Here is a 25,770-nt window from a genome sequence, read left to right as displayed (position 1 = left end):
TCCTTAAGAGACATATTACTTGGGCAGAAGCTGACAATTCAATTTTATAACACTAAATATTAACAATAAAATGTATGTGTATATATGCATATAAAAAGTAAAGGTAAAGGTTCCCCCGCACATGCGTGCTAGTCGTTTCCGACTCTAGGGGCCGGTGCTCATCTCCGTTTCAAAGCCGAAGAGCCAGCGCTTCTCCGAGGACGTCTCCGTGGTCATGTGGCCAGCATGACTAGACGCCAAAGGCGCACGGAACGCTGTTACCTTCCCACCGTAGTGGTCCCTATTTTTCTACTTGCATTTTTTACATGCCTTCGAACTGCTAAGTTGGCAGAAGCTGGGACGAGTAACAGGCGCTCACTCTGCTACGCGGCACTCGGGATTCGACCCGCCAAACTGCCGACCTTCCGATCGACAAGCTCAGCGTCCTAACCCACTGAGCCACCGCGTCCCTTCTTATATGCATATACACACATACATATACATACACACTGCAAAATGAAGAATTGGAACACTGAGAAATGAACAATTGGAATATCCAGTTTTGAAGGATCAATGGTTCCAGGTGTTAAGAAATATGAAATATACTTATGATATGATTTAAAAGTGAAATAAATCAGTGAGAAAATGCTACTTCATGTTTATTGAACCCCTCAATTAATGTTGAAAAAGGAGTGGGCGTTAGATTTATTTTTTTTTACGTTGGGACTCTAAGCAAGTTCCAGGAGTTTTTAAAACTCGTATGATTCAGCCTTGTGCATCTATAACCTTGTTTGATTCCAAATAGCTACGTACTGTACACCAGTACAATTTTTAAAATTAATATGGTGGTTAAGAATCTCAATGTGATGTTGAACTACATTGGAAAAACATGGAATTAATTATCTCCTGAAGAGTTTTAACAATAATAACCATAAATATATATATGCTGCCTGACTCTCAACAACTCTGATAAAGAGGATACTTTTGTGTAACTGGGAAAAAAAACCTTACTTCTCTGATTTTGAGGAATGGATCCTAGGATATGAGTTCATTACCTACTTTTGAAAAGTTTCTGTGTTCTAAAAAAGAAAGAAAAAAGGTGAAAATATCTTTCTATATTTTTCTAGATTTAATCATAAGCTTCAGAACTGAACTGACCTTATATTGTTATCTGTAGTTGTTATATGGGTCCTGTATTGGTGGGGGGGGGGTTTAGTTTATTTTACTCACTATAATACATTTAGAGTTCATTTCTTCTTGTGAAATGACTTTTTCTTTTGTGTGTGTATGTGTGTGTTTATTTTTTTTAAAGGTATGAATAAGACAGGGGACATCAAGGTCATTTCTAAGATGATGTCTGCTTTGATAAATGTAACCTTCCATCTTTCCTAGGAAAGGATCACATGCCTGGTATCATAAAGATCTCAGACTTCTATTCTGAAATATCATGGGAAGATGCTAGCAGTTTGTAGCAGGGGGCAATGGGGAATCCTTTCCTGGATCCTGATAAATTACTATCAAGTTTCTTCCACACTCTGTGAGTGTGTGTGTGTGTGTGTGTGTCTGTGTATCCATCCTCTTTAAGTCATATTACATTATCTACTTCTGTAGTTGTATCTAATTTCTCCTTCTATGATTTCACGTAAAAAAAATTTTTCTATTTCCTTAACCAAAATTGTGATGATATCTTTTCTGGCTAAAATATTAACAACCTTCTTCGTGCACTCAAAATAATTATTTGGGAGATTTTCAGTGCCCCCTAGTGGCTAATGAATTCATGAAATGAAAATACATACCCACACAGAAGACAAGCATTGTCCTACTGAGTCTATGAAAGCTACCAGACGGCTACTTTTTACCAAACAGCAACAACTGAGAAGCAGTTATTACATTGCTACACAAACAGGGTTGGATTCTTCAGGTGAGGCTGGAGATACTATTCCATATTATAATGTTTTATTTTGTAGAGTAAAGTCTCCTTCACCAGATTCATTGGATTAAATGGATTATGGGGCACTTCAGATTATAGTATAAAAATGTGGCACTCTTTGAGTTTTTATTGCAGCTGAAGGACAGAGGCAAAGACATTCTAAGTACATTGCTTAGTATGTTGTGACATATTGTACTATATTTCATAAATACTATACTCTCCTGTTTTTCTACACAGTTTTCTGGCTGGTTTATTTAAAAATATCAGTGGCAGAGGGATTCAGGAATACAACTGTGTATGTGTTTGATTATGCATTTAATTTTAAATTATCCTAAATTTAAAAAAAAATAAAATAAACAGGGAAGGTAGATAACAGGATACAAACAGATAGACAGCTTGGAGTATTATTTGAAGGAGAATAAAATGGCGAAAGAAACAAACAAGTAAAACCACCCCCTCTGTAAAATGGCATCACCTAAGCAATAACGTTTAATGTTTTCTTCCAAATCGTCAAGATTCAAGCCATGGCGCTAAGTACTCATTATCTGCACCTTAGAATCAGTCATTGAATTTGGAATGTTTGTGGCTCCTCCAGTTCCCATGCTCAAAAATACAATCCCTTCTTTCCTAAGCAGATTAAAGGCATCGCCAAAATTTGACCATTTTGACACCAAATTTTAACAAGGCATTTTTTTGAGAACTTGGGGACACAGTTGAGGAACAGCCTAAGTGGGGAAAAGAGCTAATTTCTTCCCACAAATTTCTCATTTCTGGCTTTTATTTCCACTATTAAAAATTTGAATGCTGGTTACTACCTCCTCCAAACAAACCCTCCAGCCACCCTCCCCAGTTGTCACCTTTGTGCTTCCAATGTATTGAGGATGGGGAAATGGCCTGTTTTCCATCTCTGAATTAGTCTATAATGTGTAACCTCAGCAATGAAACTTACTTTCAGTTGATTATGCACGGGATGAAGATATCAATAGGAGAAAATAATAGTTCTGCCCTATGGATTGGATATTAAGTGTGTGTGTGTGTGTCTGCACACGCAGGCACGCATGTGTGCACATGCATGCATGGGCACATGCAGGACATTCCTCCTGAAATCCACTGTAATTGAAATCTGGTTAACTGTAGATGGAGAGAGTTCTTTCTATGAAACATAGCACAAACGTGATCACAGAGCTAGTTTGATATAGTGTTGAAGATGCTGACCTAAAAACAAGAGATTGTTGAGTTCCAGTCCCAGTTTAGGTATGGAACTGGAACTCACAATGAAGCTGGATGAAAGCTTTCTCTCAGCCCAGTCCACCTCACTGGGTGGTTGTGGGGAAAATAGGACAAGAAGGACTTGTATGTTTGCTGCCTTGAGTCATACACACACACACACACACACATTAGATATATATATAAAGGTGAGATAAAATAATAATAATTCAAGTTGATCATCCTTCTCTACAGTTTTTCAAAATCATCTTGTCAATTAGGAGCTGATTTTTCGTTCCTCTGCTTTTTGGGCAGTTTTCTTTCCGTTCAGGTGGAAAGAGCTTGTTTTCAGCTAATGTTGTTGGACTGCATCAGCTACTACACCAGTTAGCAATCTGAAAGTTGCCAGTAAGCAGATAATTGGTCTGTAGTTGCCTGGTGCTGCCCCTTTTACTGGATCTTCCATTATCAGATACGTTTTACTAAATGTTAACCAATCTTCAGTTACATCTCCTTGCAGTATGTTAAACTGCTTGATAGTAAGTGTAGACCAGTCAGATGTTTCAACCAGAAACCATGCAGTTCATCTTCTGTGCCTTTTTTTACCACCATTTCTGCTGTTATTACAAGTTCAGTCTCTTTTTCGCTTTTTTTCATCTCCTTTATCTAAACTGCATTTTTGTTGTATTTCTTTGGGTTGTCCCATAGTTGTACCCAGAATTACACTGTTCCTTTGATTTTGCAGCCAAGGTGTTCAACTATAACTGCAGCCGTGGTTTGTTTCTTGCAGTGAGCTAGTGCTTATTTTTGATATTACAGCATTGGCCTCTTTTAATAGTTGTCTAGCTGTGTCTTTGTAACAGGTTTCAATACAAGCAACCTTATTCTGTTGTTTTGTCTGTTTTAGATGCTCAGTTATTCTTTGTTTCAATTTCTTTTGCTTATTTAGGTAGATGGCATTGTTCTTTCTGAGGAAAGGCAGGGGAGAAGGTGCCTGATTTAGAAATGAAAATGATTCAACAGCTATGCTGGCTTCCTCAATTACCAACTCCCCTGGTCTGCTTCTATAGTCTGAGTGACTTCTCACAAGGCTTCAGTTTCTTTGCTCTGAAGAGGTCACTGCAGTTCTTCCACTTCTACTTCTCTGAATACTTTATTTTGTATTATAAATTGATGCTGGTGTGCTGGTCACTGTCCTGTTATTTTTTATTTTTCTTTTGGATGTTGTTTTTTAGAACACATATATACAAAGTCAGAATTGATAGCAACTGCTGCCTCTGCAAAAAAAAGCCAAAAAAACAGTGGACCACATAGTTAGCTGCTGCAAGAAAATCAAACAGTCTGATTACAACCAATGGTATGGCAAAATAGCAAATATGGTGCATTGGAATGGATGCAAGAAATACCATTTGCCTACAAGCAAGAACTGGTGGGACCACAAAATAGAGAAAGTAATAAATATGAAGAATCTAAAGTGCTCTAGGACTTTAGTATTCACACAGGAAAGCACCTCCCAATACCCTCAGACTTAACAATTATTGATCAGAAAAACTAAACAATATGTCTGGATAGTGGACATTGCAGTACTTGGAGACAGCAGAAGAAAAACAAATTACTGGGAGGAAAAAAAGTCACAAGAACCTGCAGTTAAAAGTAAAACAACTGGGGCAAAAGAAGGCAAAGACAGATGTGCCTTGGGTGCAATGCCAAAATATCATGACTATGAAGCATCACTTGAATAACATTGCTAGTGATAAAATAACAAATTGATGGCAAAAGCAGCTTTATTTGAAACAGCTTACATCATGTGACAATACCTTTAATATTATTCAACAATATCTGCCTATTGTTGTGATTCAGTGTCAGCCTGTGATACTGGCAGCTGAGTGTGATGATTCTGAAGAGGAGGAGGAGGAGGGGTTTGGAGAGCCTTTGGTGTCAGAGGGAGGCTCTGATGCACTGCAGGACTCTCAGCCTGGCCCCTCCCATCATGTTCCTCATCAGACTCAGCTGTGTGAGCACGAGGTATTGGACGTAGATGATTCACAGCTGGATCTATTCAGGGACGCTAGGAGCAGGAGGCAATCCAGCAGAGCAGAACAGAGAAAGGCAATGAGACAACTCGGTGAGAGGAGAAGGCAATGAGAAGTCACGCCTTGGGACTGCTGATAAAAGGGGAAGGTGTGGGAGGTGCTGGTTGCTGAAGGCAACCATTTGAAGATCTTCTGCTAAAGTCCTGGACTGTTATTCCTGTTTAACTCTTGTTTGAACTTTTGGTTTAACTCTTGTTTGAACTTTTCATTTAACTCTTGTTTGAACTTTTGATTTCTTTGTAAATAAATTTGGTTGGGTTCTTCCAGCCTGTTGACTATAAAAAGGGGTTGACCCTGACATTCAAACAAGGCCGGTCGTAGGCTGGAACAGAACACCTATCCCGTGTCCATAGGAAAATCCCAGTGCCAGATTTAGTCTAAGTATCTGGCTGACTATGCACAATAACCATAATAATTATGTGTGTTCCAAAATAAATACTAAGGATATGCACACTAACCCAAATCTGCTAGAGAGGAGTTCCCTGAGGGATGGGGGCTCCTGCATGAGTCTGAAAGCTTCAAAGACAAAACCTCAGGTCCTGGTGACCGACCCAGGCTGGATCCTGAAAATTTGTTTCATTGCAGAGAACAGGACATTGCAGTTCTCAATACGAAAGGAAGCAAAGAAGAAAGTGAATTTGCTTCCAAGGATGCTCGGCATAGCTTTCCATCTTGACTAGCATTTGCAACAGATCACAGAGGCTTTATATCTTTGTACAGGAGTTTCTTTGGCCATTACCAGTACCAGTCAAGACTGCTTTGAGAAGGTAGCAAAACCTGCTAAATTGAATAGGCTCCAATGTGTTATAACTATACTAGGTATTTGGAGAAAAGTCCAGCCTGATCTCCAAGAGGTGTCCTTTACAAAGACAGCTCGGTGATTTAAAATTGGTGAATTCCATGAAATCTTATGCAAGAATGTTGACATGTTTGCTTTGGTGGTAGAAAGATGTATGGACAGAAAATCTTGTCCTGGGGTTTACAAAGTGGGAGCAGGACAAGGCAGTGCCTTGACCTATGATCTGGCTTTCAAATATTGCCCATGGTCTCTTTTGAATCAGCTTTTTGGAAGGACTGCTTAATTTTGTGATAGCTTTTTTATAGTGGTCCCTAGGGGGTGAAAGCCACTTGAGGGCAAATAATCAATCGAAAATCTTTTCTTCTATAGAGATAACTATAAAAATGGTTCTAAGGAGTGCACACCTAACCTTTGGCCTATGCTTTTGGCCTCTTTTGCTTTTCAATACCTGTTTAGATCTTGGGCAGGGGGGGAAGCTCCATCAGGGACAGGTACTGGATTTTCATCGTACTGAAAATGAATGCCACTCTGCTCGATCTTTCAGTTCCACTGTCTCCTGTGGACATTCTGAGTCAGCACTTGAAATGGACAGGAGTAAACAAAGTGAAAGGTAATCCTGGTAAGAAAAGGCATATTGAATAGAAAATTTAGCAGAGTAGCCACGTCAGCTGTTGTACTGGGGAATGCACCCTCTTGATGAGATCAGACTCAAAGCCTGAGAGTTCATTTAGATGCTCAGTCATTGACTGGTGCAAAGGGTGTGGGCCGGTGACCCAGAAGCATCCATTCTTGGTACACTTAAACTAATCTGGTGCTACATGCTTTAGTTACATCCACCTTGAATTATCCTCCCAGATTTACATGGGACAGCTCCTGAAAAAACAAGACATGAGAAAAACCCTACATTTATTTTATACCAAGATCAGATTCCATTCCCACTGCATTCAGTCCCCCCCCCCGCCCCGTGTCACTTTTCTAATGCATCTCCTTCTCAGTTGTATACAACAATGTGAGCAGATATTCTTAAAATAATGAATTGCTACCTTAAATAGAAAGAGAACATTCTGTAGTTTGATTTTATACAATCTCACATCTTTAATCATTAGCCTCAGCATTCCTTAAAAAATTTAAATGTCTTCTACTAAAATGATACTTTTTTTACATTTTGTATCTGAAAATCAACTTTGCAGATGAATTTTACGGTTTCTGTGAAGATAACATGACATATAAAAATATGAGATATAAAGAATATCTCTGAGCTGTTTAAGATGGGGGCATATATGTTTAATGAAATAATTGTGCCTGTATTATTCATTTCTTTCAAGCGGCAGATTTTTTTGTACTCCACATATAAATGTTTCTGAATAAAAGCATGCTGAAATTTCAACACCACTATTTCTTACATTTTCTGGAATGTTTACTAGTTTTTTTTTAAATTCCATTTATATCCCGCCCTTCTCCGAAGACTCAGGGCAGCTTACAAGCTTAGCAGTAGCCTTCATTCTATGTATATGCCTGCTTATTAGGGCTTTCACACACACCCCAAGCGGCATTATTACAAAGTCAGCTTAATTGCCCCCAACAATCTGGGTCCTCATTTTACCTACCTCGGAAGGATGGAAGGCTGAGTCAACCTTGAGCCTGGTGGGACTCGAACCTGCACTAATTGCAGGCAGCTGGTGTTACTTAAGGAGGCATTAGCCCACTACTCCACCAAGGCTCCAAGGCACCAAGGACACCTTTATTTTTCTTACACACAGTGTTAGTGTCTTTCCTTCCCTACAAGTCTCTCTTGTACCTTGCAGTTTATATATTTTAATTTTAATAATTTGCTTTATATTTGTAGTGATTGTTTTTATGTATTTATTCTTTTGCCGGATTGTTGTATGCCACCCAGACTCACTTTTTATGAGATGGGTGGCTATATGAATTCGATAGATAAATAAATACAATAAAGTCAGTCCTATGAATCAGCTTACCCCACCACAAGCATTGAGTACTTCTGTAGTGTTGTTGTTTTAGCAAAGGTTCGTGCAATAGTTTACATTAATGTAATTCAAATAATAAAACAGCAACGCATAGTAACACATTCATCCAGACACGCATAAGATTTTTGACATTCATATATACATCACATTCCGATCAAAAAGAGAAGAGGGTTGTTGACACAAGCCTGGAAAGCAAAATGATATCCAAAAGAATTTTTCCCCTGTTTTCTCAAAGAGAAACAGAAATCTCCTTGAGTTAGGGACACATAAAGACCGCTAGACAAACCTAGTATATACAAATGCTATACAAGCTATACAAAGAAGGTGGCCTGCTTATTCATAAGATGCTAGAGATAAAAGATGTTATTTTGTTAAATAGCATTGAGGTCCAACACTAGAAATTTAGAAATTTGGCTCGGTAAGAGATTAAAATCGAGTCGCACAGTTTTAAAGAGCAGCGCGGAAAAACGCCTACGACCTCCAGCAGAGGGCGCGAAAATAAATTGTTTCAAAATTGAGGCCGACTTAGACCACCGCTCTCGGGTGACCGCGGCTTTCCCGGGCTGAGTGCGTCCACAGGGACCCGCTTTCCTAAAGGAAGGCATACAAAAGCTCCCGGCAGATCGTTGCTGGAGCCAAACATCTCACTATATTGGAAACGGCGAACGGAAAAAAAATATCTTTCCATCCCCCCAAAAAGTAAAAGTGGGATAGGGTACAGGGCGGAGGAAAGAGCCTTAAGAGACGCTTCTGAATTGCGGAGAGGCCACAGGTGTCTCGGGTTTGTAGAGCTGAATAACGAGCGCTCCTCTGAACCTTTGGCATACAGGAATATTTTTCAGCCACATAAATGGCCGCAGCGCGAATCACCGCGCAATTATGTTCTTTGTCAAATTTCTCTCCCGCCTCTTCCCCAGGAGCCCAAGTTCAACATGCATAAGCGCTCCCGCTTCCCATTCCCCCCCCCATAACAGCCAAGGTAATAATAATAATAATAATAATAATAATAATAATAATAATAATAATAATAATAATAATAATAATAATAATAATAATAATAATAATAATAATAAGTTGGAAGGGACCTTGGAGGTCATCTAGTCCAACCCCCTGCTCAGGCAGGAAACCCTATACCATTACAGACAAATGGCTGTCCAGTCTCTTCTTAAAAACTTTCACTGTTGGAGCATTCACCGCTTCTGGAGGGAGGTTGTTCCACTGGTTAATTGTTCTAACTGTCAGGAAGTTTCTCCTTAGTTCTAGGTTGCTTCTCTCCTTGATTAGTTTCCATCCGTTGCTTCTATTGCCGAGGATGGGTTTGAATCTAAAGCTTCCCAACCCAGTCAAACGCCTCACCCTCAAACGTTGCTAAAAGATCACGTTCGCTTTCACCTTCCTTCTGATAAAGGAGAGGACAGCTTCCTGCCATCCCCGCTACCCCACCCCACGTACGCGTTTAGTAAACCGAAAGGTTGATTTCAACGGTGTTTGCCGCTTGCAAGAATCCATAGAGGGCGCTGTTGTCCTGTTGAATTACAGGTCCTTCCCCCCTCCTCCACACACACACACACACACACACACACACGCCGCTCATTTCACACTAATAAGGGGTTCGAGGATCTGTTGTAGCCCATAGAAAGGCAGGTCCCTCGACTGTAATTTTTCCGCCGTGCCAAGTTCTCTTGACCTAGTAAACCTACGCGGCTAAATCGCCTTCAACGGTGTGTGTTCGCGTTTCCCACATTTTACGCCGCGTTCTAGGGGCAGTGCTTTGGAATATACAGTGCGGTAGAAGTCCCAAGGAATGTAAGCTCTCTGGTCTTAATGTGTTTAAATCTCAGCTTTTATTCGCCCACACACACACACCCAACACCTAGAGACACATTTCACAGGAAGGCTGGTGTCTTCGGCCGAACTGCACCGTGCAGTGTTCTCGGTCGAGCCTGTCGAATAGCCAAATTCAAATCACCCTCTCTGTCCAGGGCACCCTTCCAGCGCTCAGTTTGGAAGGAAGCCCCAATTTGTCCAAGGCGTTTTAATTCCCAGGTTTTAAACGTAAGATTGCAGGCTGATCCGGGCGGGCCAGGAAGAGGAATCAGAACGTATTTCTAAATGAAGACTATGCTTTTTCAATCCTGCCGTGCTGAAGCCTTGAAGAACGCTTCAATTTCCTATTTTGCACCACACTGCACGCCTAGTTGAGCTTGCAGGGGAAGTTCGACCTAACTACTAACTGCCTGCTTCAGTGCAAAATGCCCCCCCCCCGGGGCTGTCTAGAGGAAGACTGGAAGCCAGGAGCTCACGCGCTTAATTTTAGCACCTCCGGGGCACAGTTTCGTGTAGGAAAGGCAATAATAAATTTTATTGGCGAACCAGCTAATAAGGTTAGAAATCCGGTTTACCCTTTGTAGTACTTTTATGCTCGTGGGTTTTCCCAACAGGACCAACCTGACCTCACCGCGGCGAGGACACGGGGATCGCTTCCACCGCAGCGCAGCCCAAAGGGATCGCAACAGGAAGAGAAGCCGCGCTACGATTCGGAACCGGAAAGAGGGGGGCAGATTGAGTGGGAGGACACGGGGTACACAAATCGTTTTGGCAGAGTCGCGATCCTTAGCTCAAAAATCGGGGAGTCCATTCCGGGGGCCAAGGAACGACTCACATTTTTGGGGAGTCACACCACCCCCACCACACCACCCCCATTGAAAGCGGCGGGACTAACTGCCCAGTAAGCAGGAGATGAAGCCAGACTTGGGAGTTCGGGGTTTAAGATTTTCACTTATTGTAATACTGCCAGCTTTGGAAAATTGCCCGTCCGTGTGTGTTTGTGTGTGAGAGAGAGAGAGAGGGGGGGAGGGGTGCGTGCGTGCATTCTCTCCTTCCCCACCACCATCCCTCGCCAATTAATAAGCTCTGCTTGGAAGCCTGAAATCGTTTCGGCTGTCTCTGTCCCCAAAGCTGTGCGCGGTGTGTTCAGGGCTGCGCCGCTCCCGTGTTAACGCCGCCGCCGCCTCTTCTTCCTCCCACTCCTCCTCCTCCTCCTCCTCTTCCCCCCCCCCCTCCGCCCAGAGCCGCTTATAAGACGACAAGCTTTGCTGCCGCGGCTCCCTCTTCCCAGCTTTCATCACTTCCGCGCAAAGGCCAACCTGCCTTGCTCCTCTTATCCCAGCTACCTGCTGGCTGCGAGAGCGTCTGACCTGCTCCCTCCTCCTGCCCTTTCCGACAGCTCCTGCTGGAAAGGTGCATTCTGAGGTTACGGGCACCGGGAGGGGGGAAGAGGGAGAGAGAGAGAGAGAGAGAAGTTGGATTTCTCACTGTGATTGGGGTGGGCAAGGACTCTTCGTTGAGCAGCTCACCTTTTCCCCTTCCCAGAAGGCGAAAAATCGAGGGCTTGCCCACTCTTGTAAAGACCTCTAGAAGGCAGCTATTCTCCTCCTTAAGTCACTTCGGAGGCTTTGAAATTCGCAGACCTTTCGAAAAGCGCCTGAAATCCGAGCGGGAAAGGCCTGTTTCCGCACCCAGCCAAGGGTCGGGGGTTTTGTCCCCCCACCCCCGCCACCCCCCCGGTTCCGCGAGGGCGAAAGCTCCTCAGTTTGTCTCGCTGAGATGGGGCTCGTTTTAAAATGCGTAGTTGGTTAACCGTCCGCTCAAAAGACCAGGCAAGTGTGGAAACAAAATAAAACAAAGAAAAACCGTTTCATGAGCGGGGATCTTTGAAATTAGCTCCCCTGGGTAAAATACGGCCGGAGTAGGACGGTCCTAGTCTTTGGGGACTGCCTTGGTTTTTCCACCGAGGAAAGAGAGAAAAATGGTCTGAAATTAAAGGACATGGGGTGTAAACTTTAGCAACGTTTTCGCCTCTAAGGTGGTTACTGCCCCCCCCCTTGTCTTTGCATTTGTCAGTGAATCAGAATGTATAAAAATCTGTTTCTCTCCCACCTCACCGAAGAAAATGTCTATTTACATCACAAATAATTATCTTTCTGTGTTGTTTGTGCCTGGGGGTGCGCGCATGTGAGTTTTTAGCTGTAAATTTCTCACATATAAAATACGTGTGTGCGTATTACAGTTAATATCAACTTATATCTCTTTAAATTATTTGCCTGGATATACTGCATAAACAAAATCGATCTGTAGAAGGAAATATGCGCAACACACACTCCGTGTGGTCAGAAAGTTAAGATCCCTGTTTGCTCCTTTCCCTGAGTGTGTCCCGAAATATGTCTGGATATGTGTGTAAAGCTACGCACAAATCGGGACGCTTACCTACAGAAATAGCTCCAGCGTTCTTTTTCCCATAACTTACTTGGGTGGGTGCGCGCGCGCGCGCGCGCGTGTGTATGAACATATAGCCGTATCAAGGGTGGGTGAGTAATTAGATGCATAATCTATGTGTGTTCAATATGTCTATGTGTTCTATATAAACTCCACAGATGGGAATGATTTTTCCTCTCTGTCTGAGGCTTCCTTCTCCAGCCTATTGTTTCAGACAACAGACATAAGTTGCGATGGGAGAGGAACGTCGGATTTGGTGTCTGTCCCCCATTTCCAATTATAGATGGATCATTACAGACAGAGAAGTCCTGAGAATCCAGACATCTGCTCTTCACATGAATGCACTCACCTCCTAGAGGACAGCCCGCCATCATGCTCTGGAAACTGGTGGAAAATGTGAAATACGAAGACATCTACGAGGTCAGTATGGGGAGAAGAGGCACCTTGGCGGGGGGGCAAAGGAGATTTACAGAACCGGGCCAGAGTCTCGGGCAGGCGTAGAGATTTCGGGAAGGCAAACCAGAGTGGGGGTCCGAGGCGAGCCGGGGCGCTCGACTCCAGGAGTCTTGGCGCAGTTGCCTGCCTCGCGCCGGGGAAAGGGAAGCGGGGCGGAAGGGGGGGGCAGGCAGAAAGGGATTTTTTTCCGGAGGCTTCCTTAACCATCGCCTTAGATCCAAAGAGGAACTTTATTTCCTCATTTTTTGCTTTCGTTTCCTTCTCCCTCTCAAGAAATGAAAGAGGCGGGCACGCTGCAGTCAGCTGGCAGGGAAAACAGGGATTCCCCGGCACGCCGCGCTCGCCTTTAGATCCACCGGAATTCGATTAGACCGCAGCCACCTTTGCCTTTCCTGTGTCTTTTCATAAAGGCAGCTTCCTGCGGAACCCGAAGGGGCTTGCTTTGCTCGGCTCGCTTTTCTTTGTGAGGCAGCGGGAAGCAGGGCGGAAAGGCACAAGTCCAGACGTGTCCCGGAGACCCCCAGCCCCCCCCCCCACCCGCCAGAAAAGCCCTTACTGTGAACTGGGCTCTTTTCCTTTTGCTTTGTAGGCATCTTCCGCGCCCGAGAAAGAGAAGAGCCGGCTCGCTTTACTTCGGCTCTTTTATCTCGAACCGCTGGTCTAAATTGCCAGGCGCTATCCGGCTTTCTCCGAAACGGGCAAGCATTATCATCCAGTTCCGTTTGCCCTGCCCCGAAATAAATCCATTTGCCCAAAGCGTTTAAGTCCCACCTTAGGTTAGAATATAACGTCTATTCCGGGCTGCTGGAAAGAGAGTTTTTCCTCACTAATTTCCAGCGTTTTGGACTCCGGTAGTGGATAGTTTCGGGTTGTTGGTTGTTGTTGTTTTTTCCCCAGCCCCCTTTCTTTCGGGTGGGCGACCAGCTGGCGCCCTTGGAGAAAGCATCGCGCCCGAGGCAACAGGATTCGAGTTTCCTCCGGCCGGTTAAGTTGACCGATTCTTTTCTGAACGAACCCGCAGTCTGCCGCCGGCTTGCCCCGACCAGTTAATGTTTGAAAGCTTAAACTTGTGGGAGAAGCGAGACTGCCTCGCCTCGTCTCCCTCCAAGGCGCTGGGCTGTGGCGCTCGTGTAGCTGCCTTGCAGCCCCAGGACAGCTCTCCAGGACAGGGATCAACGAAGCGCCCGCAAAGGTGTTCCGTTCCGTTCCATTTTCCCACTGCAGACTTCCCTCCCACCCCACTCCCATCGCTCTCCCTGGTCTTCCCCTTGGCGTCCCCTTCCCATCGACTCACTTAAATACAAGGTTCAAAGTGAGCGGCGTCCCTACTGGAGGGAAGGTGAGCCGGCGAGGCAAAGATTCTGCCTCACAATTTCTGCCACCCTTCCAGATCAAATTGTGGGTCCTTCGGCCGGCTAGCGAGGGTTTCCGAAGTACGCCGAGGTGTACTTCTCGTTCTTGTTCCTCACCTGAATAGGGTTACCCCTGACTTTGGATGGATTAAAAGACCCTTTGCAAATTCTAGAAATACCGGAAGCGCTCTAAAACCGTTCTCTTTGGAGTTTTCTAACTGTGCCATAAATTTACTCTTAAGACAGGTGTGCGTGCCCGCCCGCCGCGGGTAAACGCGCCCACACCCACCTTCGCGTTAAGGATCCTTTCCTTTTGTACATCAAGTCGGCCAAGCTTTAAAATGTAAGATTCAATAGCGGTAAAGTAATGATAATTTTTAAGAGCTTAGGCATCCAGGTTTCTCCTGAAACGGATTTGCCAACCGAGAACGCGTTTAGGAAATAGTGTTCGGTTGAACTTTTCTGTCGCCTCTGGCTTTTGCCAGAGAACTATAAATTTGGTTTTTCTTTGGAATCATTGCATACATGTTCTGTCTAGGTGACTGCTGGGTGCCTTTTTGGCACAGCAGCTGCCAGAGGCAAAGTACACGTATATTGGGCTGGCCGGGCGCACACTCGCCCACGTACACTGGCTGGCTTTCGGTAGCCCGTTGCAAAACCAATCTATAGCAGGGTTCGGTTGAGTTCCCTCTTTCTTTCTTTCTTTCTTTCTTTCTTTCTTTCTTTCTTTCTTTCTTTCTTTCTTTCCTTTTCCTTCCTTTCTTTCTTTCTTTCTTTCTTAATTGCTTTTGTAAACAAATCGCTTCGGCTGCCTTTAAATGTTAAAAAAATGACAAGATTGGAGAAGCTCTTATTTGCTTTAAAAATCAGAACAAAAGCACCGAGGACAATCGATTTTCCTTCGTATTTGGGATCTATAATTAAATATAAAAAAACCGGGTTTGGGGTGGAGGAGAGAAGGGAAATATGATTTTCTCCCTCCTTCTTTTGCCTCTACTATTGCTCCAAATCACTTCCTTGCTTCAGATCAGTAGTGCCTCGTTTACACGTCTTCCCCCTTTTCAAATTAATAGAAGTTCTGCCTCTTGCCCGTTCAACTTTTTGTCCCTTCCCTCTCGCTCTCCCCCAGCTCTGCCTCCGCCAGCCCCCTCGTCTGATTACATCTAGTAATTCTCCACTGAATGAACGTCATTTACAATACGAGGGGAGCTCTCGAGCTGCCTGCAAAGCCTTCACGCTCCATTTGGTCTTGCATTCTCCCTTTAAAGTAGTCGTGTAATATTAATAGTCATGAATATCAATTATTATGAGGCGGCGTAGGGAAGGGAAAGGAGAAAGGGGCACTGGAGCAGTCTGAAGCTTGCCTTGGGTTGAAGAGGATTGCTTTTGGAAGCGCAACGGGCGGGGAGGGGGGGGGCAACACGAGGACGCTCCTCACCGACCATAGACTCTCTCCACACATATTTTCCTCCAAATTTTAGTTTTGATGGATAGACTCGGAAATACCTCCAGCTGTTCTCCTGGGTGTACCAAGGTCCTTTGCAGATTTTCTTGATACCGCCCCTCTCCTTGTTTACTAGTGTTATTAATATTAATTTATTAGTAGTAGTAGTAGTAGTAGTGTTCTACTGCTATTTTATTTTTTTACCTGTTTCAAGATTTTTTTAAACAAATTTCCAGATGTTAGTCCACACCTATTCCGCTATGGTGAGTTGGGTCCATGTTGTGATTTAAAATTGCCCTATTCTCTTTCCCCTGTTTCTAGACCCCTTCTCATTCCTTCTCTCTCTCTTAGCCTCTCTCCCCCCCCTTCTCTCAACGCCTTTGGCTTGGTAATTTAGCACAATAATTGGAAGACGCTTGCAGCTGCTTCTCCATTTTGCATTGTGTGTTCTTCATTTGAACTGGGAATGAGGAAGGGGGGGATCAGTGAAGGGAAACTTTTTCAGGGGAGGAAGGATATATTGCTGTTAAGAAAAGGAGCTATATTTTATGATGCGGTGGGGTGAGGTCTAAAATTGCAGCTTTGCTTCAGTTATAGTATGTTATCAGTGTTATAAGAATATTCGTTGACATTTTATTTTTTTCAGGTCGTTAGAGATAAACATTAATATATACTCTTTTTGTAGTCATTTTTTTTCCTATCAGAGACAAATATAATTTGGGGAAAAGCGTTAAGAGACCAAGACCAATATGTTTATTTCAGACCAGAAACAGACTTATTTGTCCATACACCACTTTTTTTTTCCTTTTGGAGTTGAGTTTCTTTGAGAAACATTTTGGCTAAAGCTGTTTTTATATCTTCCTGCCCTTAGAATTATAGCCCCATAGTCCTATGTCTTGCCATCCAAAACCTGCGTGGATGCCCCCTTTGTTGATTTCTTCTCACATTTTAAAGATTTTTTTTTCTGAAGCAATTGATGGTTTTATACCTTCACATTTATTCATATGCTGTCGAATGGCTCAAGCAGCATTATACTGTTGTCATCATTTTTCCTGGTGCAGTTAAAGCCTTTTGGTGAACTTTTTTTTTTTTTAAAAAAAAATGATAATTATCCATTTTATCATCATCCTCATCCTCATTATGTCACTTGAGGTTGGGCTTTAGTAAAGGCCATTTCGATTGCTTGTAATTATAGTTGAATATATGGGGAGAAGATAAGATAAATATTTCCCTGGGAAATATTTACGTTGACTCGTACGGTGGCACATGGCGACCATCATCATCACCACGTCGGGAGACATAGGAGCACTTTAAGATGGGTTTTTTAGTCGCACGGAATGACTTTTTAAAATCTCTCTCCTCTCTCTCTCTCTCTCTCTGTTTCTTTCTTTCTTTCTTTCTTTCTTTCTTTCTTTCTTTCTTTCTTTCTTTCTTTCTTTCTTTCTTTCTTTCTTTCTTTCTTTCTTTCTTTCTTTCTTTCTTTCTTTCTTTCTTTCTTTCTCTCTGCTTCTGTTGTTTGTATCTCTGTCTGGGGCCTGAACTGCTCCCTCCAGGACCGGCACGATGGAGTCCCCAGTCACAGTTCCCGGCTGTCCCAGTTGGGCTCGGTCTCTCAAGGCCCTTACTCCAGCGCCCCTCCGCTCTCTCACACCCCCTCCTCGGACTTCCAGCCGCCCTACTTCCCGCCGCCCTACCAGCCTCTTCCTTACCACCAGAGCCAGGACCCTTACTCCCACGTCAACGACCCCTACGCCCTGAACCCGCTGCACCAGCCCCAGCAGCATCCCTGGGGGCAGCGACAGCGGCAAGAGGTGGGCTCCGAAGCCGGCTCTCTGCTGCCTCAGCCACGGGCGTCTTTGCCGCAGCTCTCGGGCCTCGACCCGCGACGGGACTACCACTCCGTCCGGCGGCCAGACGTCCTTCTCCATTCGGCTCACCATGGCCTGGACTCCGGCATGGGCGACGCGCTTTCCCTCCACGGCATCGGCCACCCCGGCATGGAGGATGTGCAGGTAAGTCCTCGCGGGAACGGCTGAGGCGTTGGGGATGGCGCTCCGGAACCGGCTAAGGCCCCTTTTCCTCTGCCCCGGGCAGCTTTGACGGGCCAGGCTCCGAAGCAAGCCTGGCCCTTTACAAGAGGCGAGTCCGCCGCCTTCGCGTGGCGGCCAGTTGCCGAAGGTTGCTGGAACTGCTGAGCTGCCTTGTTACAGACTCAGACCCAGACCCAGCCAGAGGCGCAAAGTTTCTGCCCAACCCCAGAGGGCCTGGGCCTGTCACATTTTCCCAAACCCCCAAGGAACTCATTTCTAAGTAGAGACGGATCTCAAGGACGGGGGCGAGCACCGAGCCGGCGGGCTCCGGATTCTCGAGGGTGGTCAAAGAAATGTCAAGATCCCATCTCCAACCCCCATCTCTTCCCGGAACCCTGGAAGCATGTTGGTCCCTACCACTCTGTTCTCCCCTTTCCTCTCCCCTTTCCTCTTTCCCCGCCGGGCCTCCGAAGAAAAAGGCTGGGCAGGAAGACTTAAATTCCAGACCAGCTTGGGAAGTCCAGGGCTTTGTCCCAGTCCAGCCCAGCCCTCCACAGCCCCGGGAGCCTGGTTCAGTTTTAGTCTGGCTTTTCCCCCTTTTCCATTTAGAGAACCAAGAACTTGACAGATTGCCCTGACCTAAGAAGCTGGCAGTGTCTTTTTGGTGGGGGAAAGGGGTGTCGTCTTCAGCCTACATTGTGTGGCTTCTTCTTAGCACCGATGGATTCTGGCCTTGAAGCCCGACCCTGGCACACCGGTCTTTCTCTCTTTCTGGTTTGCTTGCCGGCGGCTAAAATGTCTTGGAGTCTGCGCATCTCCTGGCTTTGGTTGCCCGTTGCCGGCTTTGTGTGTGTGTGTGTGTGCGCGCGCGCGCGCGCGCGTGTGTGTAAATAACCTTCCAAAGGGAAAACTGGAGCTGTGAAAAGCAGAGGAGCGAACAGTATGGGGGAAACAGGGGCTCACTGACGGCACCGCATGTTTTGCAGGCCAACCGATAGGAAGTGGGACGCGGGGGGGGGGAGGACTAAGGTTTTGCGTTTCCCCGCAATCGGTGTAGGGTTGGTGCTGCGTTTTCCGCTAACCGTTTCTGGACTTCGGCGTGCAACTGCCTGAAGCAGGCTCCTCCGATTTAATAGGCGTGACCCTGCCTTTTCCCCTTAAGGGTAACCTCAGCTAGGCAAAAACGGAGCCTTCCTTTTTCTACTACTTAAAGCTTCCAGAGTGAATGGGAAAAAGCAACGAACTGAGACAGATCACAAGAAAGGGCCTTTTTGGAAAGGGAAGCTGACTGTCCACTTTGACCCCCTACTCTATCCCAAACCTGGAGTCCTGGAGGCCTATAATCAGGGATCGATATTATAATAACCAACTATTTCCTTACTTCCCCTGATTAGGTGTGCACCTTTGCAAAGGAGGGCAATTTAATTTTGAAATACATTTATTATAAAATTTCTGAAACTATGCCTTTGCAGACAAGAAACGGCTTATTTTTTTATTATTTTTTTATTTTAATTCCATTTATATCCCGCCCTTCTCCGAAGACTCAGGGCGGCTTACAAGCTTAGCAGTAATTATCATGGCAAATCATGGCTTAGAGATCAACTTCAGGAATAAAAGCAGAGAAAGGGGAAGGCCCTGGGATATGTTACATTTTCAAGAATGTTTGCCAGATTAAGTTAGATACTTTGTTTTCCCTTCTAATAGTTCTTCTCATCTTTCTAACTCGATCGTTTGTTTATTTAGAATTTAGCTGAATCGAGATAAGGAGAACCTGGGGTGTCTCCTATATTATAATATAGGACTTTATTTGGCTTCTGGGGGGAGGGGGGAGGAAACTGAAAGGAAACTACATCTTATTCCCCTTCACTTAAGTCGGTTGAATGGGAATGTATCTGTGACCAGAAGAAATCAGGCAAGTAGAGATGGAAGAAATTAAGGAGACTTGCCAGGTTTCTGTTCTTCTGAACGAAAGGCGGTTCTTCCGGTGTGTAGATTTCTGCCCCTGGCCACGTGCAGCCCAGACCTTTGCAGGTTTACTCTAAAGCGAATTTAATTGTGTTCCAAGCCACTTGCTTCTAAGCCAAAGGTGCCTAGAGTGGCAGAGCGGAGAGAGTGCCGCCAAAGTGATCCAATAGGGCCTGTGGGTTGCTGTAATCAATAACGGGAGGGTGTAAGTTGCAGGGTCTTGGGTCAATAAGATTGGGTCCTCCACACATCATCCCAGTCTTTTCCCATTTTAAGAAATTAGGTGTTTCTGTGAGAAGTAGTAGCAACAAGCTCTTTAAGTCATGGATCGGCTCAAAAACTATGTTACCTCGGGAAAAGTTAACCCCTTTAACTTAAGACCATAGACATGGATCATTCCCATCGTTTCGTTGGAAGTTGGGTTTGTCCAACAATGCCTGACCTGTAAGGGTAAAACACTGTTGAAAGAGTGGAGTGCAAAGTTATCCAAACATTCCGTTTTCCCTTTTAAGAGATCCGATTTTAAGTTGTTTCAGACGATTTAAAAAATGTATCTTGCTGCTAAAGGGTTTGAAAAGATCATTCCATTTATTCTGCTGTAAGTACTCTGACTCGAGTGAGACTGACAGGTGCCTTAGCTAAACGGATTAAATTTGCTGCATCTACAGATACCACTATGGCCTGCTCGTTCTAAGCTGGATTCGTTACAAACGGTTGCAGAATTCTGTGGGCAGGATATCACGAATGGTTAACAGGCTGAGTTATTAGGTGGAATTTTTGTAATTTTTCAAAATAAAAATTTCACTTTGAAGTTCAGTGAGACTTATTTCTAAATAGATATAGGATTGGACTCTTAGAGTATATGTAACAAACGTTCATACCAGGAGCTTGGTATTTATTTCATCATTTCCTTTGTAAATTAAAGTTAGAAGGGAGAACAAGATGGATAGAGTGGATAGAGCATTATAATACACACGTGTGGAGGCCAGGAAGATACTTGCAATTTTGGCTTTAATTAAAATATGAAGGTCAAGTAATTTATGATATCGAGTTTATTGTACACTCACGCAGAGTGCTGTCTACATGAGAGTGAGTCTGTATGTGTGGGAGAGAGATTAAGGTAAATATGTGTGAGATTACTATTAGAAATATTGGATAGTTCCCTCAGGTAGACATCCTCATTCACAGTTTCCTGTGAGCCACGCACTGGTTTGGTTTTGCTTATCACTTCCGTTGCAAATTTTATTACCTGGAAGAAGATGAAAGGGAAACCAGGATGCTTACTCCTAGTTAGAGTTTCAACCGTGGGCCTTGCTTCCCAAGTAGGCCATGTTGCAAGTTTGCCAAGCGTATGGGCTTCTCTCGTTGCGGGACAATTTTATTGTTTCAGAGAAAAGGTTTGCTGTCCAATTGGATAGAGCCTCGAGCAAAATGCTCATTTGCAGCCATGCTCCCTTTAGCCTCGAGAATGGGAGGGTAGCCCCAGGAATTCCCTCTTACAGAAATCCCTTGATGGGGCGTTCTCATGCACGTGTCTCCCACGGAGCTCAAGGAGTGCGCATCAGGTTGCAACCCCACTTTTGCAAATTGATGTGAAAATGAATCCCTCGGCAATGCAAGATGCTGACTTCCAAGCAAGAGGAAGCGAAGGGCTAGAGAGGTCTCCCCTCACACTCAGCCCTTCCCCTTGACCCTGATTTGATTAAGTGGACTGGGGAGAAATGTCTTCAATTGGTGGTGGGTCATTAGCGATCCCTCTTCTTCTCCGCTCCAACCTTTCTCCGTCTCTTCCTCTCTCTTGCCGCCTCTTCTAAGAGGAGTTGAAGAGATCACGTTTTGTGAAACATCTTTCCCAATCCACTACCCACTTCATCTTGGACTTCATTTCCCATCTTCCCTAGCCAGAGAGGCCCGGAGAATTCTGGGAGCTGAAGTACCTTTGGAAAGGAATTCTGGAAGTGAAGGCTGCAATTAAACAAACCCCAGCAATTAAAAGTGTGAGGGGTGGGTGGGAGTTTGTGTAAGGTGGGTGGGTGGGTGGGTATCCGTGCACGCGCATGCTTCCGTTCACGTTTCCGCGTGCAGTCCTAATTAAATCTTTACGATTCTCTCTGTGACTATTAACTGACAGCGTGCTGCGCGCATATCCTGTACAAAAACCCAGCAGGCGGCCGTAATTAGATAGAAAATCAGACAAGACTCTTCTCATTAACTACAACAGCTCAACCACATTGTGGAGTGGGGGAGAGGGGGAGTCGGAAAGGAGCTGAGGTCGTGTGGAACCCTTGTCCGAAGATAGCCACCACTCATCCGCCTGCCTGGCTCCGTGAAGAAGGAAGGGTGTGAGTGCAGTGAACCCAGAATGGCAGATTCGCGTTTCTTTCTGTCCTGGAAGAAAGTGACACCTGCAGTTTAAAACTCATTCTCTTCCCCAAACCCAACCGGCGTAAAGTAACCCTACCTATGGAGAAAGTGGGATCTTGTCTGGAGAACTGTGGGTCTTTGGAGAGCCACTATATGACTGTTGAGCCAGTGAAACTCTTTTTACCTTCTTAAAAGCTCACCTGGAACTATAAAAGTGAGGATGGGGAAGGAGCATGGCAACACTTTTATCACTTTAACTTTAATCACTTTATGGGAGCTTCTCACTTCCTCCCAGCTGAGAGGTTGCTGCGGGCAAGGGTGTTTTTTCTTTCTTCCCCAGATTTAGATAGCAAGAGCTACTGGTGAGGTTCACCCAACACGTTCTGCCTGGCTGAGTGCTGAGGATGAGATATAGTGTTCTGGCTGAGTTCAGGGGTCAGTGTAAAATGTGAACCCTCCCCAAATGATGTGGACCTATATGATGAGCAGCTAGAAGGAAGGAAGGAAGGAAGGAAGGAAGGAAGGAAGGAAGGGAGGGAGGGAGGGAGGGAGGGAGGGAGGGAAGGGAGGGAAAGGAAAGGAAAGGAAAGGAAAGAAGGAAGGAAAGGAAGGAAGGAAGGAAGGAAGGAAGGAAGGAAGGGAAAGGAAAGAAAGAACGAAGGTAGGTAGGTAGGTAGGTTCTGTCATGCCAATGTGCCACTGCCAAGAAAAGCCACAAAGTAAAATGTGGCCCAAGATTACAACCTCTCTGAAGGCAGTGAAATTTCCAGATGGTGGGGATGAATCTTTGACATGGAGCTGGAGGAAGGCTGCTTGGATTACTGGTCTGTTCAGTCTGTCATGCCTGCTTCCAGGTCAATGTATTTAGGACCAAATTATAAGTGACTCACTTGGGTGATGCAGAAGACCATGAGCCAAATGGAGAGTCAGAAATGTGGGTTGTGATTTAGGGCACAAGGTGCCTAGAACCGTACTTGGCCTCTTAGTGGCTCAGCCCCAAAACTCTGGAGTGGGTTGGTTTCATAGATATATGTTTAGTTGCCAGTTCTATGTTGAATCTTGTTCCTTGATTATCATGCATAATTATTGGGAGTCCTGCTCAAAGCTTTCTTATAATTCTCTGGAGCTCTCGAGCAACTGAATGAGCCTAGGGCTTTGGAAAAACAAAGTTAATTCCTTGGATTTCAGCTGTCCTCTTCTGAAAGATGATTGGACGTTTAAGGTTAATTGAACAATGGTTTACTCAACACTATTTTATGAATTTCTGGGACACACTGAATTAATTACCATGGTTGAATTCACAGAACGCCTTGATCTAAAATATATTAACCATTTTTGAGGTAACGGGCAGTGCAAGACAGCCTACAACTTTTATAAAAAGGCAACTTAAACTGATGTAAACTTAAGGGAACTTAAGACTTAACATGGGCTGAGAAGCAGAAGAGAAAGGGTGTGACCAGATCATGTTCTTGCCATGTACAAGGACATGGAGAATGATATATTCTAGTTTCACATATGGCCTTTCTGTTTGTTCTTCTTTATCACTGAGCCACGATGGCTAATTTTCTATTATTTAATGGCAGAGAAACAGGGAATCTAGTTCTGAAATAAAGAATCTGTCTTGATAAACTGAGGCAGGTTCAGGCTGGCTGAGTTCATACAATTGTAGCAGGAAATGCTTCTGATACAGAAGGGTAGTGCTCAATTGATTGCAGGGGGGAATCCCTTGCTCCTTTCAAGAATGCTTCTGTCCATGCGTAAGGAGCTGCAATTACCATTCAGGAGGAAATCAACAGCACAGACCCATTGCTGACTCCTTAGCAGCAGAAGCCCCTTCATTGCCTAGGACTGGTTCCCAATATGGTGAAAGGCTGCGTGTGCCAATATAGAAAGGACACCTCCGCAACCTGATGCTCTTCTGAAGTGTTTGAAAGCATTTTACCGCGCATTTAACCATAAGCTTTAGGTGATCTGCATGGCATGAGAGTTAATGGCCTCCAATCAAATGCATTAGTCAGAAAAGATGCTGTTAGACTCCTGAATTTTTTTTTACCACCATACACTAACATGGCTCTCCCCCTACAATGCCCAAAAAGTGTTGGTCTCCTATCATCCCTACTGGCTAGTGATTAATCAGAATTTACCATTCTTTGATTTGCATTCTTGGCTGACCAGATACTAATTTATCCGCCTTTGGTGAATAACAAGCTCTGGCTACCTAAACCAATATTAAAATTAAGCCTCCTTGGAGCCCTAATCTGTTCAACTGGTATTGTATACATGGCAATTCCCTGTAAAAGTTGAGGGCCTCTTGCTTCCTTGTCCACAGGGAGCAGCCACAAGGGAGTAAGGAGTCTCCGGTGTCAAAAGTAAAAGTTGCTCTTATAGGAAGAATGATCATTATGCCAATCAGTTACTACTCCCATCCCATTTATTCTTTGCTCCCTCTCAGACTCCAGAAGGGCAGGAGTCCAACTGTAGAGAAATAAATAAAAGCTGAAGTCCCTTTTTTACTCCCACCATGTGTAGCTCAGTGTCACAATGTACATTTGAGACCTGCCACAATTAATTTTCTTTGCATTGCCTTCTACATCGTTATAATTTCTCTTCCTCTCCCTGTCCTCTTCTCAGCCACTGAAGTCAATTGTCCCATAAAAGGGAGCATGGTAATAAACTCAAAATGCTGAGATAACTCTTGGAATAATATTTTATCTGATCAGTTATCTGCTTTAAATGAAAAAAAAATCTTCAGCCTCGATCATGTTAAATACTGAATTGTGTTTGGAGTCGGTAATCCTTGGAGTTGGTGGACTGGAGGGTAACTTTTATGTAAATTTGCACTAATTTGGTTGATCTAAGTCCATTTCCAACATCCACCAGAGACTCAGCAGCATAAATTGTGTAATAAATCTATAGCAAGCCATTGATCCTTATAAGGAGGAATGCAAAGAGTCCCTTGTTTATTTTTTCCCCAGAGCAAAGCTCTGTACCTATTTTCTTGGGACAATCTCCTACTGAGCACAGGGAACTCCAATAAAAACTAAATCAGAAGGGAAGTGAATAAATAGCAAAGGATTGTTGCACCTACTGCTAATTTCTCTTCACCTGTCAAAAGTGTAGTTGCTGGTCTCAGTGGGCTGCACAGATACCAAAGCCAAAATTGTAAGACTCCAGGGAATAAAGGCTGAGCACCACTGATGGGTTACTTGGCCTCTTAAATCTTTAGAAACAGAAGGGTTATGCCTTACATTTTCTTTTCACCCTAGATCCCCTAATAAAAGGAAGCTTCATGTTCATACCATGGGAAAAATATAAATTAATTGCTTTTCCTGGAAATAACAAGGGTTCTAGGTCCAAAATGAATTTGAGATGGTGTGGGACTTTGTCCAGCTCTATGCACCTCTTTGAAATTTGAATAGTGATTTTTCCCTTCTTTCTCCCCCTCTGTCCTTAGGCAGTAGAAGATGCTAATAACAGCGGCATGAACTTGCTGGACCAGTCGGTCATCAAAAAAGGTATGGGTAACTTTTCAATTGTCGCAGTTTTGTAGAGTATTTGTGGGCACTTTACAGAGGCATTTCAGGCCTACTTGGGAGTAAGCTTCATGGGGGGCTTTCTTCCAGGTAGCATTGAGGATGGGGTTGTGTGCTTTGCCTAGAGAGAAGACTACTTAAATTCCAGAAAGGAAAGCCCTTGTGTCCTGATTTGATTCAATATTTGCAATGCACTGTACATTCTGAAGAACTGTAGTTGGGCGCAGGAAGTAGAAATGCTGAACAAAGCAGCCAATTGGCTGGAATCTTGCCTCACCTGTGTTGGAGTTTTTCTCTAGTTCTAGGAAATAACGTTTCCTCTTTGGGGGAATTAGCTCAGCGTCATCTGCAAGAGG

General features: G+C 44.3%; 1 protein-coding gene across 2 annotated transcripts in view; it reads left to right on the top strand.

Annotated features, from left to right (window-relative positions):
- The first annotated feature begins 11,113 nt into the window (after nt 1-11,113).
- TFAP2B (transcription factor AP-2 beta) overlaps nt 11,114-25,770 on the top strand; it is a 63,766-nt gene continuing 49,109 nt past the window's right edge. The window contains exons 1-4 of one of the 2 annotated variants that reach the window (XM_081346750.1): nt 11,114-11,235; nt 12,554-12,690; nt 17,076-17,534; nt 25,336-25,396. In XM_081346750.1, the coding sequence (XP_081202876.1) occupies nt 12,610-12,690; nt 17,076-17,534; nt 25,336-25,396 (601 nt within the window). In that variant the 5' untranslated portion in view covers nt 11,114-11,235; nt 12,554-12,609. Of the gene's footprint in view, nt 11,236-12,428; nt 12,691-17,075; nt 17,535-25,335; nt 25,397-25,770 lie in introns of both variants that reach the window. The other variant, XM_081346751.1, reaches the window with a different exon arrangement.

The sequence above is a fragment of the Vipera berus genome (assembly GCF_964194415.1).
Source record: "Vipera berus genome assembly, chromosome: 1".
Lineage (NCBI taxonomy): Eukaryota > Metazoa > Chordata > Lepidosauria > Squamata > Viperidae > Vipera > Vipera berus.
The sequence above is the reverse complement of the archived record's forward strand: the minus strand, read 5'-3'. Positions and strand labels throughout refer to the sequence as shown.